Genomic DNA, 18,368 nt, shown 5'->3' on the forward strand with positions numbered 1-18,368 from the left:
AAACCCTGCACATTCTTTGACCTTCTCAGGCCTTCTCTTGTGCATGTCGTATTATCTTTTCTGTCCACAAAGATATTGAAAAAATCAGCAGAGTACAAGTAGCCCCTGAAATAAAGGCGTCATTCAAGGAACAAAGAAGTAGAAGGAGGGCTCCACTTAAAATGATGAAAATCTTTAATTTTTATTTAGGTATACTTGTACGGACACGTGTATATACAAATACAGATTGTATGGGTTTGTTTGTGTGTGTTTTTTTTTTTTTTTTTACATTTTCTTTTACGTTTATATAATGTCAGCATTTCAAAACAGCACTCGATGAGTAAGTGCAAAGGAACTGCAAAGCGGGCAGTACAAGCACAGGACCACACGGAGCTGGACTTCACACCCAGACGCACACACAATGAGTGGCTTCAATGGGGTGTCAAGAGTAAGCATGGAAAGCGGATTTGGACTCATGGGTAACCTCCAACATGCCAGCATCTATTAAACTGTACAGACAATGGGAGCAAGCCCATTGTAGGGAGATTTGTCTCACATCCGAGCAGCTCTGGGGCAAATGCATGGGAAAAACTCAGTGATGCCAAACCAGAGACAGACCTGCCCATTCACGGTTCTGAGGGAAAACCAAACGTGGGAGGAAGGCGAGAGACAGAAAAAGTAAACATAAGAAATAAAAGGGGGGTGTAGGCAAACGGGGGTGTTGGTGGAGGTGGTTTCCAAAAGAAAAACTAGTGATCACAGCTCTGAGAGCAATGAATGGAGGGTAGGGGTTTAAACTGTTTTTTGTTTTAAATTTGGGGGAAACTAATAAAAATGGCTGCTGCCATTGCTAAGGCACCAGAGACAAAGTCCCTGAAAGTCCACAGGTACTGTGTGACTCTTCCTTTCACAATGACTCAGAGAGAAAGATCCCCCATTTAACCTTCCTAAATGAACTGGTTTGAAACCTTTCCCATGCTTGGGCTGCACGTGATACTGACAAGACTCTTCCTGGGGAAGAATGAAAACCACCACAAACAGAAAACCAAACCAAAGTACAGAACCGTTACTAAATTCCCTAAACCTTTTCAAACCAACATGCTGGGGGGAAGAACACCACAGGGCTCCAACATCAGACCTTGAAAACATTGACGACAAAATGTTGATCAAAAAAGTCATGTTGTTCCAGGTCCCAAGATGGTGGAGTCTTAAGATTGGGAAGGCGACGACCACACGTGAGTCCTGTATGGAGCAGTGTCTCGGCCATTTGTGACTCTTCTTAGCCACGTCTACATTGGATGTTTCAAAGCCTCAATGCATGTTTTGTATCCTGAAAGACTATTGTTCTCACTTACAAAAGACATAAGAATCAAATTAATACTTTATTATCAAACACTATATACAACAGAGGTTGCTAATAATACAGAATTTAAAGAATGCAGTTTTTTTTAACGTTTTACTTTTCTTTCCTCTGCCACCCAAGAAAGTACAGTACAAAACAATAGTCTAAACTAACACGAACTATTACCTGGCCTATTAAAGGATACACGGTATCCACTAAACAGACAGATCCTTATTTTCCCTGCTTCATGTTGCAAAGCCCTTGGCAACCAGGGGCAAAGGTCGCTGGGGTTTGACTGACTGGGGCTGAGAGGCAGCAAAGGCTGCCCTTCATACTTTTGAATTGTTTTTGAAATTAAAAGCTGCTACAAAGTTGCGTCGACATCCTCCTAAGCCCCCTGAGGGTTGTAACACCATCACAAAAGGCCACCAGCACTTTTTGGACAAGATGAAAACTGCATGATACCAATCGTCTTCTTGAAAACTCCATGGCAAGCGTTACCTACAATTACGTCACTTTTAGGTAGAGAAGCACATTGTCTACTGGTGTGGATACTCTTGCTTTTTTTTTTTTTTTTTTTTTTACATTTAATTTGTAGCGGCACAGTGGTGAGGGGGTCTAATTTCACTGTGAAAAATGAAAGACAATGGCAGAGAGGGCCATGAGTAATTAATTATTTTATCATTTGTTAGAGACAAATGCTAGAAGAACCACAGAAGTCACCATTTCTAAAATGAAATTAGCACTGATAATGTAGTTATGACTAACTGGAATCATTACAGGATCATTTAATTTCCTTGTGGTCATAGAACATGCAATATTATTTTGGTTCTATTGATCCATTTTAGAAGGCATCTTTTTCCCCCTACCCAAATCCCACTGGACCAACAAGCCTGTAACTATTAATAAAAAAGAAGTATTACTGGATATTACTGAGAGTTCTGAGTATATAAATAGTTAATGCAAAAAATAATCCAATGCTGTGAACTTTTGTTTCAGTGAAATCGTGGCTGCCTTCTGTGATAAGACTCTGCCACTCCAGAGAAGTTCCTGATGTCTGGGGGAATAGGATTTAATCAGAGAGGCTGGCAACCTCTCACATGGTTCCAAGTGCGAACAGACCCAGCATTAACATCCACTCCAAACGGATCGGGTAAGCCCAGATTACATTTCAACATGTGTACAACTCTCCAGCGTGCAGCGCCTTAACAGCTGCCTTTCATTCACATATCTCTGTCATTCAGAACCACTCACAGTTCTTAGCAAATTCCCATTCATGAAGTCTATCCATAATATGACCCCTCTTTTTTAACATGTACATTAAAAAAAAAAAAACCCCAGTATATTAAAAATTCCTTATTGTGCTGGAACGCTTCCAGTTTTTCACATCTTACACGATCATTGCATTTATTTTTTGTTTTGTTTTGAAAGGCATGGTTTCTATTGACATGTCCTGCAATAGCAAAAAAGGCTTGATTTCTTTTCTTTTCCATTGGTCTGACACTTTTCCCTGTCTAGGCTTTGGAGTTCAAAGTTCATGACAGCCTCACCAGTAGCAACACCCAAGGCTTGCATTTCCTGGTAATCGACTGGGAACATCCCTGTTGGCCGTGCTGATTTACTCTCCTCTTGCCCACCCCTACAATGAAACAGGGCAGCCCCCCCATATTTCTAAATGTATCAAGGGATACCACTTTTTCTCATAAGTTTAAATAGGACAAGCATATATACTCACTCTCAGCATAAAGTATATCTAAATAATGTATATTCTATTCTAGTGGATTTTTAAAAAAATAGTTTGTTAAAGTCTTTGGGACTCCATCTTGTTTATCTCCCACAGATAAACATATGTTCCCCCTACGCTTCAGGCTGTGTCAGAAAGGGAAAGAATATAAAATCAACTCTTGAATTTTTTCGTTCCAAACTTTGGAATTTTTATTCCAAATTTCCCTTTAGCCCTCCCAAGTAGTATTGACTCTTCCGGGGACAGGGGTTTGTGTCTGAGCCCCTGTAGTCGTGGAGTGTGGAGCAAAGTGTGGGTATGAGAGTGGGAGTCAGGGAAAGGCCACAGCACACTGGCGCTCCAGCAAAGCCAAATTACATCTCCTCTGGCCACTGACACCCTTTCCTTGGTACACATTGTTCCCCCAGAGGAGTATCCAAAGCTATTCCATATACACTCATCAACCCTGGCTTGTCAGCCTCGGGGAAGGTCACTTTATTTGTAAAAATGCCTCTTTCAGTTTCTTTAAAAAAAAAAAAAAAAAAGAAAAAAGAAAAAAGTTGTAGCACCATGGTGATCTGTATTCAAAGGAAAAAAAAAAAAAGTCTGGTGTGCGCTGCCCAGTCACCAAAAAAATTAATTAGAGGCACTCACACATATATATCCCCCACCCAACGTAGCGTGTTTTCACACTTGCTCTGTGCTAACATTCCGGCACTCGACCCGCCTCCTAGACAAAAGGCTTCTTTTACGGAGCACAAGTTTTACTGTCAAGAATGCTTTAAGAAGACAGTCACCTTTAAAAAAAAACAAAAACAAAAAACAGAAAACCAGTGTCTCAACCTTTCAGAAGCCTGTTCATTTACACACTCCTAGAGGAAATGGTGTAATATTATATCTATTCTTAATACCTCCCCTCTGGACTTGACATGGTGACATGATGCACTGCACGATCATCTTACAGTCCTGAATGAGAAGGCGTAAGTAAGTATTGCATGGGAGAGGAAAACCCTCCTGGGCCTCGGCATCACCGGCTGCATCTGCCGCTATCCTTCCTCGTCCACGTACCGCTGACACTGCGCTAGAGGAGGTGAGCTCTCGGAGGAGAATGCACAGGAGCAGACGACCACGGCTGTCGCTATAACCATTGGGCATTTTCATCTGGAGTCCATCTAATTTGCAAGGGGTGAGAGAAGGCAAGGGCAGGGGTGGGGTGAGGTGAGGGAGGCAGCAGCTGTGTTAGCTCCCCCGGCCCCAAGTTGTTGCTTAGAATTCAGGCTGAAAGAAAGAAAACAAAAAATCTGACATCTGCCAAAAAACCAATAACAAATCCCTTCTTAGGATGAGCAGTTGGGTGGATCTCTGGTGTTCCAAGACCCTGATGTTTTCTGTGACAGGTGACGGGAGGAGACGGTGCTATAATGTCAAAAGCATCGCCAGGAGGAACAGCAGGATTGCCAAAAGGCGGCTGGGTATCCTCGGTGTTTGTGCCGCATTCTCGCCGCGGGATGGCTCGGCTGACTCATGTACGGTATCATCTGTTCAAATAGAAAGCACACATTCCAATGAGATTTCACATCCTTAATAACTCTCTTGCAGCAGTCTGCTGTTAACAGACCGCGCCACCCTCTGCAAAGTAGGGTAATGAACCTTGTGCCACCATTGACTTTCATGTCTGCATAATCACTCATTATTTACAGCAAACAAAGGAGAGGCAGAGGAAATTGGACTTTCTTGGCAATATTAATACTTTCCGTAAAAACTGAGGTGAAAAATGTGCACACACTGTAACCTTTGGCACGTGAGCTACTCGGGTTTGCTAGCAGTCAAACAAACACACCATGCACAAACTTGGTATCTGAATGTACCTTTTAAACCCAATATGCCATGGAGAAGCGAGTAACGGGGGCAGGGGTGGCAGGATGCAGTTAATGTTGGCATATTAGTGGTTAACCAGAATGGGCTGCCCTTTTTCCTCTTTTTAGCGGTTTCATAGCATTAGTGTTGAATGCCTGGTTGTTGGATGTCTAGATGAATTTTCAAATGTGAAGAATTAAATGCCAAAACAACAGCATTTTAACTAAACTACACGTAATGCTCACTAAACCTAAATAAATTGGTGCCCGCTGGCTTGCCTACAATTAGGAATCAATTATGGTGCTATTTCTATTACAAACCCTGTATCTCCAGGATTAAATTACTTGAACTTGACTATTTTTATTTTTGTCAGGCTGAAGCTGGGCACATAAATTATCAGTGTGGATGCAAATTTTCCTCTAAATAAAATGGATTAAGTGAGGTAAGCTTCTTTTATTTCGCTATAAAGTGTTCTATGAGACTGCCTCTGACTTTGGATAGCCTTCCTGAGCTGCGTGATTAACAGGCTTAACTTCGAAACAGGAACTTTGCAGCAATTAGTACCCAAAGATAGACTGGAGGCTTGCCTATGAGCCATGCTATGCTCTGGTGTTGCCGGTCTTCTTCCTTCCACCTGGCGTAACTCGTGCTTTTAGACTCAGTGATCTCTGAACTACACGTGGGGCCCCCAGTGGGATTCTTTGGTAGATTTTATTTTAGCATCAGGAGAACTTCCTGTAGGAGCTCAGTGATTGTCAGGCTGGATTCACTCTATGGTCAGTCAGAGAGAATGGGTACAAGTGAGACTCTAGTGGTTGCTCCCAATTCTGTAGACCTCAAAGGATAATCCCTAGATATCCCTGAATGACCCACCTCGAACACCTTAATGGATTAACTCTATTCTATTACATTCATTTCTGTTTTCACATCACACAGCACGTCACAACAGGGATGCTTTTTCTTTACTAGGCGGAGTCACACTCCCTGTTACTTGTCCTAAAGCGACCAGCTTTCAGGCTCAGGCTGGCCTCTCCTTCAGGTATGCTCACGTGGGCTGTTTCTGTTCCTTACACCCACTCCCTATATGAACTTAGAAATATGTCTTCTCAGCATCGAGGCTTCTGCTCTGGAGTGCTCGTGTCATTTTAGCCTATCCCCACGTGTAGAAGCTGCTGCATCCCTGTGTCAGATTTGCTCTCCTCTCCTGGACCTTAGCAAACCTGCATGGAATACCTATTAGCTTAGGAGACTAGAAAAGGTTAGGGAGCAAGAAGGGGAAGTTAAATGGATGCAGGGGAAAAATAATATAAAGCCCCACATGATGCAGTCAAATACTTGTGGACTCTCTTCTCTGCTGTTTCTTAGCCTCGCAGATGTATTAAATCTGTAGTTAGGAGGTAGACATAAATGCCCTTAACAGCCCTGAAAAGAAAATCCAAATCACTGTCTTAAGAGCACCAACCTGTTGTTATTCGGAATAATAGAGTACTTCAGGCTTAACTGGGAAAGAACCATAAACCCAGAGGATTCCAGAGTTCATTGTGAAATACCACTTATATTCATACACCTGAAATTACATCAGCTATTGGGTTCTTCTCAGTCTTATCTTCACCAACACATTACCCAGTCCTCTTCCTTGTAAAGTTTGGAAGTGTACTGATAAAAGAGGTACCCAAGTAACACGTCGATACTCAGTTGTGAGCTTGAAGGGGACTCGCCTTCTCAGTCTGACCAGGGTGCTCAGCGAGGGCTGTCCGTGCTCTAGCCCATGCAGCACAAGGTGGGGGAATGAACCTTGCACACCTTTGAGACGAAAGCGTTTGTTTATCATGTAAGAGAAGCCATGAGGCCAATGTGCCTTTTGATCCTCGAATCATGGCCATCTTTGGAATTAGCCTTTTTCTAAGCAACCAACCAGTAAGTACCCTCTTGCCCTCAAAGGAGAAAATCAGTCCCCTTAGGGGACCAGGGTTCTTCTCTTCTCACTGTAACATTGGTCCTGGCCCAGGATTCTACACAGCATCCTTTGATTAAACAGGGAATCAGTGTTGGGAGAGTCTACGGCCCCCAGGAAGCAAAATGAAAAACAGGCTCTTTGTTATTTAGGTAAGTAAGTAAGTCTGAGCAATTTCAGAATTCTAAAGAGGAATTCATAAGCAAAATCTATCCCAATGGAAATTACACCTAAACATGAGAGAATTTCTAAAACTTGTAACAGTGAATGTGGCTTGGAAAAAGAAAATACTTCTCTTCAGAAGCCAAATCAAGTCTTGCCTCCTGGCTACAGGATTCCACAACATGAGGGTTTCAGTGGTTAACTGAGAGAATACTAGCAATATTTTGGAGCATATTATGTGTCAGTGTCTGCCCTGAGATCATCCTGTATCCCTGATGATAGGAAACTGGCAGGCAGAGTGTACAAGCAAACAAAAAAGACAAACACATTCCAAAGACAGGTGAATTAGTATACATTGCTGAGAACATGCAGTGGAATCCTTTCAGCCTTGCTGGCTTCATAAAGTCTGGGTCTGCACTCAACCATCCAGCACAGTGGGTGTGGAGCTGCAAGTATGAATTTTCTAAGGAGTACAGGGAAGTATCAAATCTATTATTGCATTCGTGCAGCCAGGGATCGTAGTTCAACCTTGTCTTACTTTTTTAGTGAAGGTGATCACCAGAACACCCTTAAATATAGTCATAACTGACTCAGGGAGCTTCTTCCTGCAAGCACACCTGCATGCCTCTCCCCAACACACACACAGTCTAACCACATTCTGTCAAAGCTTTGCAAACTTCTATCAGTTACAGGTGTATAGATTTGGGGGCCATCATGGATTTAAATGCTCACTGAAAGAAGAGTCTGTTTCCCCAAAGACAGTGAAATATGTTCACATATGAATGCATGTTAGTATCTTGCATTTTATCATTAGTTGAATTCAAAGGTAGTTTTCCTAATGTCAGAACAGTCCTCAGTGTGCCTCTTCATTACCAGTGAAAAACATGCAATCTGTTATGTTTCTAAACAGCCTCTTGCTTTCCCGATAGGCAATGGAATTTACCTGGAAAAAAGATTACTGGAAAGCTCTGCCTACATTCTGCAACGGTGTGCATCAAAAACTCTTAATTCAGGGTAACTTATAACATGCCCAACCCTGCCGCTCAGCCTACACGTGACTTATGAACAAAGCCAAGATAGTAAAGTTCTCTCCATGGACATTTCTATGTCTAGCAATGGTAAGAGAATCCTTTTATACTAATGTAGGAATGGGAGTTGAGAAATATGAATTTTACACCTGGATCTGTGTGTAACTAGCTGCATGGCCTGGGCAAGTTACAAAAGGAAGAGTGTAGACTCTGGGGTCCTTAAAAGATCTCATCTCACTCACAGATCCTGTGATGGCCCAAGTCCTCAAGCTTGTGAGGAGTCTGGAACCTTGAAAAGCCACAGTAATGCTTCCAGATTTCCAGAACACAATTAAAATGTCTCCATGTCAGCACTCATTCCTTGCAACTTTCTAAAGCAGCTAACGGATCCCTGGGGAGCCACTATGGCCTCTGAGAGCTTATTGTACACACCTCTCCTCTGTGCTCTAGATAAGATGCCTGCCTTAGAAAAACAGGAATGCTTGGGGGAAAAGCCTAACTCTTCCTGTCAGTTACAACGTGGACGCTATTGTATGTCCTGAGGCACCACATTTTCTCAAGGTAAGTCTCCCTAAGGCTCATTGACTGTGTGTCCCAGTAACAATACTCAAAGGATAAAGTGGACTTCACAACCTTTTAATTTCCAGGGCCATCAGAAAGGTAAGTAAGTCCTACTGCAAATAGGTGAAAAAAAAAAGTCTCTGTTTACATAAGAGGGGGCTTACAACTTTCTGGGAAGAGGAAATAATTCTACTGTCCTTAAGCTTTGAGATAGTCACAGGAGATAAGTAAGGAAACGAGTGAAGATCTCAGGCAAGTAGGGTGAGGAAAGGAAACCACAGGTAGGTGGGCATCCAGGGGCTTTGAGGCACACTCAGAGAACGATAGAGGGCTCCCCCCACCTCATAATCAGTCTAGCTGCATTAAAGAGCCAGATTGAATTTATAACCAAATGGAGAGTTTACAGAGTTTACATTATCCACAGTATGCTGCAGTACAAAGGCTTCAACGATCCCGTTGGTGGGTTTTATTTTTCTTCATAGTGATGGGAAAGTTTGGGTGTATGGAAGATAGAAGTAGTAGAAAAAATTTACTTATCCTCGATACTTGTTTTGCCTCAGTTATCAAGGATCATGTTTGGCTCGACAGACTACTGCAGATACGTTTGTGGGAGCAGCAGGTGCCTGAGTTTGTGGTGTTAGGAGGCAACATGATTATGCTTCTCCAGACCTATTTCTATTGACAACAGCACAAATAATATTTGAAGTAAAATGAAGTCCTTTAGATCAGTTCAATGATGCATGTGAATTTCTAGAGAAAACTAAATAGGTTGAATTAGTTGCTATTTTGTGCACTGGTCTTATGACTTTTATCCATAGGTTTGGATATAATATAAAAGTAAAGTTTTATAAGCACATACAGTAGACATTTTTTTCTGTCTTACATGAAAACAGATCCATTAATAGTCACAGTGATTCACCAGCATGCTCAGAGGATATGGTAAAAAAGTAGTGAGACGTTTAGCATTCTGATGGGGCTTCTATACTAGGATACTGCATTGTATCAAACCCATGTCAAAAAAAAGAAAAGTCATAATTTATCTAACATGCATTACACAGAGATACTGGAGGAATGAGGTAGAATATAAGTAATATTAGCATTGCTAGCAATGAGCAAAAGCAGAGCAACTGTAACATGCAAACATGCGGAGAGGAAGAAAGGAAAAAAAGTACTGAAGCACCAGAGAGAGATGCATTTGTTAAGAGAGATTCTCTAAGCATACTAACCTGCTGGTTCTAATGAATTTTCTACTTTGTCGTTAACATCGAAAACACGATCATGAACACCTATAGTTTTCATACAGCTATCTATAACAAAAATAGAGATAACAGCCAAATATGTTAGTGAAGACACCCTTAAACTCCCGTTTCTTTCTTTTTTCTTTCTCTCTAATTTTTCCTTTTACTTATGGAGAGACTGTTTTACAATCAGTGGCATGTATCCAAATGCCAATATTGTTCCCATTTGCTGTGCACGTACAACAGTCTGAGAAACAACAAGTTAGCAACTGCTGTGTACTTAAAATAAAGGCATCATGAAAAATAATGAGAAAAAATATGATGAAAACTGAAACATGGATGTTGATAATACAAAACAGATACCACACAGGATTTACAGTAAAAGTTTTACCGCTGTGAACCAGACCACACAATAGAGCATGCGCAGTGAAGCCACCCTCGGAAGCTCATTTTAGTGAACTTACTTGTTGGTCGCACAAAGACTTTGAGCTTTAGACAGGACCGTCTTCCATTATCTGGGATTGCAGAGGCTGTGGAAAAGACAAAAAGAGAGAGCAGGAGAGAAAGGAGAGAACACCACCAGATTATTCATTTTCAAGTGCAAATGGTCCACAGTAAATTCTTTCATGAACAATGGGCGCTTACTCTAATTCTTCCCAGAAGATGAAAACAGAAATACTTTTCAGACTGACACTGACTGACTGCTATCGAAGGGGCTACTTTCCTATACCTATCTTTCCTTTGCAATACAATAAAGAAAGAATCATGCAAGAACATTGGTAATCTACAGAAGAATACTTTGGATTCTTATTTCAAAGGCTCTTGCGTTTAACTTGATCTGTAATCAGTTTTCTCTAAAATACGAAGATAACGCCCGAGTCCTCCTGCTTTCATAGAGAGCTCCTCCTCTGCTGCAGGAAAGGGGCCCGCAGCCACCAGAGCCCAGGGTGTAAGCGTTGGCAAAATCCAGTTAACAGTTACAAGGCCAACTTCAACATGACCTAGTTCTGCTGGGGAAAGCAAAGCTCTGTCTGTCCTGAAAGCCTGTCTGTCAGTGCTTTGCAGGTAATTCAATTAGAGGTTTTACTCAGAACTTGGCTCCACATTCTGTATGACTAAACCGAACCCAGCAACTTCCATCAAGCTATTATAAGTACAATATGCTATTGAGAAAGTACTGGGTTGCAATGGTACATTTATTTTTAAAAATTTGCCACAGAGAAGGATGGAATTAATAAAGTGGGCTTACCAAAACATGACAACATGTTTCAAGTTATAAATCATTTGAGGAAGAACCTTTCTTCTCCTCTTCAAGATAATAAGACTGTAAACCTCCCCTGCGTTTGAAAGATGATCGCCCCTCAGTATACCCAGCATAACGTCAAAGGGATTTCCAAGGCAGTAAGACCCTTAACAATCACATATGTTTACACATGCATTCTAGAGATGACAAAAATTACAGAAATGAGTGCTGCATACTTTCCTCCCTATGTATTTGCTTCAAGTGTTTTCTTTGTTCAGAAAGAGCAGATGATATCAGTCAAAATACACATGGCTCACAATTAGTTTGGTAATACCCTCAGTGACAAAGCGAGGACCAGTGTTCAGTGTGCCTTCTCCCTCCTCTATTCTTACTGTCCCTCACGGTGAGCCCAGAAAACCAAAATGCTGATTTTGCAGGTGAGAGGATTCAAGATGCAAACTCCAGACTAATTTCCCAACAATCTCCTCATGTAACTCCAGGCCCACATCCTGGAGGAGAACTTATAAAGTCAGTCACCACCTAAAAGACATCAAGCTGGAAAGGACCCCCGTGTCGCTATTCAACACCTGTTGAAAACTCTTAATTCTTAGACCAAAGTAGATACAGAAAAAATGTTTTCAGCTCTCCTCATCTTCGTGTTCGCTCTGACAAGCAGTTAAGAAGTGCTAACAGCTGGCTTTGCTGTAGGCTTTCATTAAATCAAAGTCGGAAAAACTCCCTCTACTGACATTTACAGTAACTAGTGTGTTATTTAGGGCACAATATTTGCACTCTGTGGTTTGATCCAGGAAATGATGTCCTTCCTGTGGACCCCAACTGCAAATGTGCATGTCACAAATACAGTACACATAGGTGACTCCAATTCATTAGAAAAACCATGGGTTCTTGAGATAGTTTATATCTTATTTATGAGAGGTGGTGTGAAAAAGTGACACATGGATATTTACGCTGCTGTGCTTATGGATTTCTGAGCTGAGATGAACTTACTGCAAGCCTCGTGAACTTGATTTACCACATGCAATAGCTGATTTTACTGATGATACTGTAAGATATAACAGGCTCAAGGCAAGATCAAATGTTTGTTTTAGTGGGGGAACTTCTTAGAGTTAGCACACATTTTTCAGATTTATATATAGGAGAAATTCTATAAATCCAGGACATAAAAATCAATCATTGTGGGGCACGCTGGAATAACTAAACATCAACAAATGATAAACTGTCCAGGAAAAATTCAAGAGAGTTCTCTCACCAGCTCGCAAAGAGGGACAATTAGCCTTAGTTACTGGATGAGCTATATTATTCTATACACTAAGAATATTAAATGTACTTATATTTATATAAAGACCTCTCTTCCCCATCAGACTTCTCCCTTAGTTCCTCATCTCCTCTCTATCACCAGAAAAGCTGTATGACAATGATAGCGTGACTGATACCTTATGATGCTGTTTGACTATTATACTCTAATCCTTAGAAAGACTGATGAACAAAGAATATAAACATATAATGTGAGTCCACAGTGCAGATTTCATTAAGTCACTTGACTCCACAGCCTCCGACCTGAGCTCATGAAATCTTAACCTAAGTCGGTATAACTTGGGTTCCTTGTTTGCCACGTTGAAAAACAAAAATGATACCAGAAGGCATAAAAACTTTTCCCATATGTCAGCAAAACTCAATTTTTTATGCAAGCTTTAAAAAACTGGGAGTGTGGCTTTATTCCATGTCATGTTCCAGGTTTCTTAACCCCACACCTCTTGCCTGACAAATAGAGGGTGCCTTTATACCACTTACTAAGAGCGGTTATTATTAATTATTAGTAATATTTGAATATATAAGGTAATATGAAAGTACTTTACTAGTCACACCTAAACAACAAAGCAGAGGCTTGAAGCATTAAAAACACAAAACAGAGGAACTGAAAAATGTAATAGTCGCACAAGTAAATTTATAAAGAAAATCCTCTTGGGATCAATTATGAGCAAGATTGAAGATGGACAGTAAAAACTTAAAATGTGTCTGGCCTTTGTCAGGAGGTCGGTATTATTGATCTCTATGATTCTAGAGACACACATCACTTTATAATAGGCAACACTATTTTAGTTAAAACAATACGCTGTTTTCCTTAGAAAATTAATAGTGAACGTTTGGAAACTGATAGTGAATAATTACTACCATGTATTATATATTACTGCAGCTTTATCTATCCACTCAAACGCTTTTAAAACTGCTGCTATGCACAGTTGCCCTGTTAGGTGCTATGGACGCAAAGATGTAAAAGACAAACTGTTTCTGTCCTTGTGCTGTGCTTATCCCAGCTGAGGACATAGGTAGGAAACACAGTTTAGGGACCAGGAGGCATCCCTGGAGGCATGTGGTAACTGAGGTTTGCATGAGCTTCATCTGGGCATGTGAGGGTGTCCCGGGAGTGTTTATCAGAGGGAATTTTATCCAGGCTTTACAGGTCCTCCAGAAGCCAACCAACAGCAACTGGGACAAAAGAATTATAACATTTCATCCCTAAGTTCCCAAATTGGAGCTTTAGCAACCAAAAAGGGGTCTTCACCTGCCAACAGGGGAAGAAAACCTAGACCTGAACTCTTCCTATAATGATATATGGATTTTCTGTGCTGGAGAGTGTGTGGAGAAAAGGGAACCCTCCTACACTGTTGGTGGGAATGTAAATTGGTGCAGCCACTATGGAGAACAGTATGGAGGTTCCTTAAAAAACTTATAATAGAACTACTGTATGATCCAGCAGTAGTTGGATCTACTGGGCATATATCCGGAGGAAACTCTAATTTGAAAAGATACATGCACCCCAATGTTCACAGCAGCACTATTTACAATGTCAAGACATGGAAGCAACCTAAACGTCCACGGACAGATGGAAAGATAAAGAAGATGTGTATATATTTATACAATGGAATATTACTCAGCCATAAAAAAGAATGAAATAATGCCATCTGCAGTGACATGGATGGACCTAGAGATTATCATACTAAGTGAAGTAAGCCAGACAGAGAAAGATAAATATCATATCATATCACTTATATGTAGAATCTAAAATACAACACAAATGAACTTATTTACAAAACAGAAACAGACTCACAGACATAGAAAACAAACTTATGGTTACCAGGGAAAAGGGGGGAGGGAGTTTGGGATTACAATATACAAACTACTGCATATAAAACAGATAAACAACAAGGTCCTACTGTGTAGCTCAGGGAACTATACTCAATATCTTGTAATAAACTATAATGGAAAACAATCTGAAATATATATATATATATATAACTGAATCACTTTGCTGTACACCAGAAACTAACACAACATTGTAAATCGACCATACTTCAATAAAAAAAAAAGATATGTGGATTTTAAAATAGAATTTGTCAGATTAAAATGAGAAATTCAATTCATGTCTTAAACATTTGTCACATAATCCAAATTCATATCCCTTTACTCAGTTTACTGCTGAAAATGTACATTTGGAGTCAGGAAGCTGGGAGTAGGGGTGAGGGGACCATTAAAACAAGCGCAGCCTCCCATTCCACGATCTTAATAGCAACTTTATAAATCGATCCACAGAGTCCCTTCCCCCTAATGATCTGCAAAGTACCCATCACAACCTTACAACACATAACGAAATATAATCTAGGGGCCCTCTGGTTCTCCGTGTTTAGAGTAACCTGCTAAAAAAGGGCTGCTTATCTTCACTCTGTTGCATGACCTCAGACAGGAGCTCTAACTTCAGCCATTTCTTAAAACCTGTTTGCTTGCTCTGCTGGGGCTCAGGTGAGCACCGCTCAGCACTTATCAGCCAATTTGATACATAAAGGGGACCACATTCAGTGCCTCCAAATCAGTACTTCCAAAGGCTGTATTTAGCATTGCAAATATTTGTAGCATTCACATCACAATTAACTGTGGGCCCGTCGGCTGGATGTGGCATCCTGCTTGTGGCAGGCAACTTCTGACCTAGCTCCAACAGTCCGCACCTGGTATGCATGCGCTGTGTCTGCCCCTCCCCTTGAGAGTGGGCTGGCCCTGGTTTCTTGCTTCTGGTGAGTAGAATACAGCAAAAGTGATGGGATGTCACTTCTTTATGTTGTAAAAGACTGTGCCCTCCTTCTCCTTAGCACTCTCGCTCACCTTCTGAAGCAAGGTGCCATACTGTGAGATTCTCAGTGGAAAGGCCCACCCACATGGCAAGGAGCAGAGGGAGATTTCCAGACAAGCGCGTGCAAGGAACTGACACCTCAGTGCAACAACCCGCAAGGAACAGAGTCCAGCTAACAATCATGCGAGCGAGCTACAAATTGAATCCTTCTCAGCCGAGCCTTCAAATGACTGTTGCTTTGGGAGAGACCCAGACCCAGAGGACCCAGCTAAGCTGCCCCTGGATTCATGACCCACAGAAATTGTGAAATAATAAATGCTGTCTTAGCCACAAATTCGGGGCTTAAGAGCTAACTGACATAATGCTGTGCAATCAAGGGTTTCCCATGCCCACTTGAGGCTTCAGGACTGAGGCACCAGAGTGCACTGTGCCGAAGGCTCCCCCAGCAGCTGCTCCCTGATTCTGCTGCCACGTCTAAACAAACGCACCCCTTAGGAGTTTACTTTTCAAGCTACTGGTACAAGTCCACTTAAAACAGGCCTTGAAGAGAGGTAATTATAAACTGCTGTTGAGGAAACACTACAAGACATCTCTATTTGTTTTCACTCCAGCATTTAAAAACTGTTTTTCATTTTCCTCCCCATGCCACTTAGCTTTTGCTAATGTAGCCACAGCCTGTGCCGTTTCTCGTAATTAGCATGATGCCTCACATTAACTCCAAATTGCTGGGGGAACCTAAATGAGCTTTGATACAAGAACGTAAACTTAAATCATAAGAGAGAATGCTGTTCCTCAAATGTGAGAAATAGAATATAAAGATGGGCTTGAAAACACCGGAAATAAAAGGACTGTAAATAATAAGTTAAAATTTCTCTTCGTATCAAAAAACTCCTATTTATCTTTTACACAGGCTCTCAAATTAAATATAAACATCGTGAGATTTTAAGCAACTCAAAAGCAATCAAGGAAACAAATGTTCTTCTTCATAAGGAACCGAAAGTTTAGAAGGAGAGGGGTGAGATTCTCATATTTTCTTCACATTTTCAGGCCCAATCCTGTACTCATTAGTTCATTTTATCATCCCTCTGCCTAACCTTATTCATCCTCAAATCGTAATTCCAAAAGCCAAATCCTTCTCCTTTTCTGTGTCCCTTGTCAACCTGGGTACTTTGGGAAATTTTATTTTTAAAAAATAATCAGCTGCTTCTTTTCCAAAGAAATGAGTGTGTGTGGGGGGGGGGGGAGGGCGGGTATTAAAAACACAGTTTTCCATTGTGTTTGCCACAGACAATATTTCTTAATTTGTGCAAGTCCAAAGAAAAGATGGGCTATTAGCTGTTAGCACAGCCCAGTTTTTCCTCTGTAGGTTTTCATGTGGTCTCACATACAACATAGATATATGTAAATTAGACAGGCGATGGCAGAATTAAGCATTAATATTCTTTTCACAATAAATGCTGAAGAAGTAAAGCCCATTTAAACAAATGGTACTACGGAAAATGTCTTGTAGAATTTAATGAGTCAATAAAATCCATTTTGTGTATGTGGGTGGAGGGTGGGTAACAGAAGAAGTGGTGGGAATAGGATAGAGATTAACCAAAGCCATATGGACTTCTTGGAAAATGGTTACCAGACCCTCAGGAAAAGTCTTAAAACAAAAGTTAGGCCTCTTGAAAGAAGACCCCAGCAACAACTTGCAGCTGGCTATCTGCCCTTCTTAAAAGCAGCACAATACCTAATTTTCATATTAAAAACAAAATCACCAGTTATGATGCAATACATCTCACCAGTCTACCTTTTGAGATTGAAAAGTCACGTTTTAATAACCTGCTTTTGGCCCCGGGTTTATCAAGCTTGCCCCCTAAGAGCAACCTCAGCCCCTGACTACTCTGCCCACACAATTCATCTCCCACAGCCTGCTGTGTCTCAAGACTTGAATCACTGGCAGGTTAAGGTTAAAGCCCCAGAGGTAAAACTTGGAAATGACGTTACTAAGTAAAGGTGGAAGCGTTGGAGAAATTTAAAATATCATGTAAACAACAGATACTTTGATATGGCTCTGGGGATGTTTCTTTTTAAAAAACTAGAAAAGGAAGAGGGGTATTTCCAACAATAAAATAAGGGTAGAGTGTACTCTGCAAGCTAAATCTTGTTTTCAACACCAGGGAACTGTAACAGGGACAAAAAATTAGAGCAGAGTTCAGGGTGAGAGAAGTAAAATAAGTTCCAGCTGTGCAGCCTCAGACAAAAGAAAAAATAGGCGGTACCCACCCATCACACCCATGTCCCCCCCCACCCCCCGCATCTCTCTACCCCCTTAGGCAAAGTTTCCCTGCAAACCCTAACCTAAGTGTTATTTAAATTCCAGCAGCTAAGCCTCAGTAGATCAATTAATTTTTCTTAGCAACCTCAAATAAATGGCTGAGGACAAATTCTTTCCGCTGATTTCTAGGAATAAACAAATAAGACATTATCATGTTTTTGTACACATTTGAAGTGTGCGCAAACTTTTACTTGCTTTTTAAAGCACAGTGACAACAAACTTGTTTCTACTGCTTATTGAGGAAGGCTAGTCCCATGTATTTTGATATCTATTAAGGCATGACCAAAAAATAACCTGGATTTCAGAGAATGCTTTTAAAATATCCTCTATAAGAAGCATTTCTAATTCTTTTTAAGAAAAATTTAAGTCAGCTTAAACCTCAGATTCTGAACCTAGACTTGATCTTCTTCCGTGATATGACTGGCAAATTCCAGCCCACATAGGCACAGAATGCAGCATAACACTTACATATCATTTGAATCGTTAACAAAACCTTAAACACGAGGAAATATATAGTTCAGTTCCTAAATGGATATTTTACTATTTTTCAAAAATTCACTGAACATCTTTGAACAGTTAGGGGAAAAAAAGTTTCCTATTATACACTAGTGTTGTAACTATTTTCTGAGACCTGGGCTTGCCTGAGGCAGTACTACCGAAATGACTGTACCAGGCCTTTAAGGTCAGATAGTTCTGTGTCTCTTGTTTGTGGTGATTTTGGTGAATTTCACCTGCTCTACCAAATAGGTATAATCTGGCAAAAGAAGACAGGAAAAATGATTCATTTATAAAGACTCTTCTTCAGCTAGAAGCC

General features: G+C 40.9%; 1 protein-coding gene across 5 annotated transcripts in view; it reads right to left on the bottom strand.

Moving 5' to 3' along the window:
- Positions 1-249: 249 nt before the first annotated feature.
- Positions 250-18,368, bottom strand: part of EFNA5 (ephrin A5) — a 276,961-nt gene continuing 258,842 nt past the window's right edge. Inside the window, exons 3-7 of one of the 5 annotated variants that reach the window (XR_005019448.1) lie at positions 10,309-10,374; positions 9,833-9,913; positions 4,113-4,582; positions 3,956-4,010; positions 250-1,329 (exon numbers count right to left, since the gene is read on the bottom strand). Coding sequence is in view for 2 of the 5 variants with exons in the window: in XM_036848660.1 (XP_036704555.1) it covers positions 4,461-4,582; positions 9,833-9,913; positions 10,309-10,374 (269 nt within the window). In the remaining 3 variants the exon portion in view is untranslated. Of the gene's footprint in view, positions 4,583-9,832; positions 9,914-10,308; positions 10,375-18,368 lie in introns of all 5 variants that reach the window. The other 4 variants (XR_005019447.1, XR_005019446.1, XM_036848660.1 and 1 more) reach the window with 4 other exon arrangements.

Source organism: Balaenoptera musculus, chromosome 3 (genome assembly GCF_009873245.2).
Source record: "Balaenoptera musculus isolate JJ_BM4_2016_0621 chromosome 3, mBalMus1.pri.v3, whole genome shotgun sequence".
Lineage (NCBI taxonomy): Eukaryota > Metazoa > Chordata > Mammalia > Artiodactyla > Balaenopteridae > Balaenoptera > Balaenoptera musculus.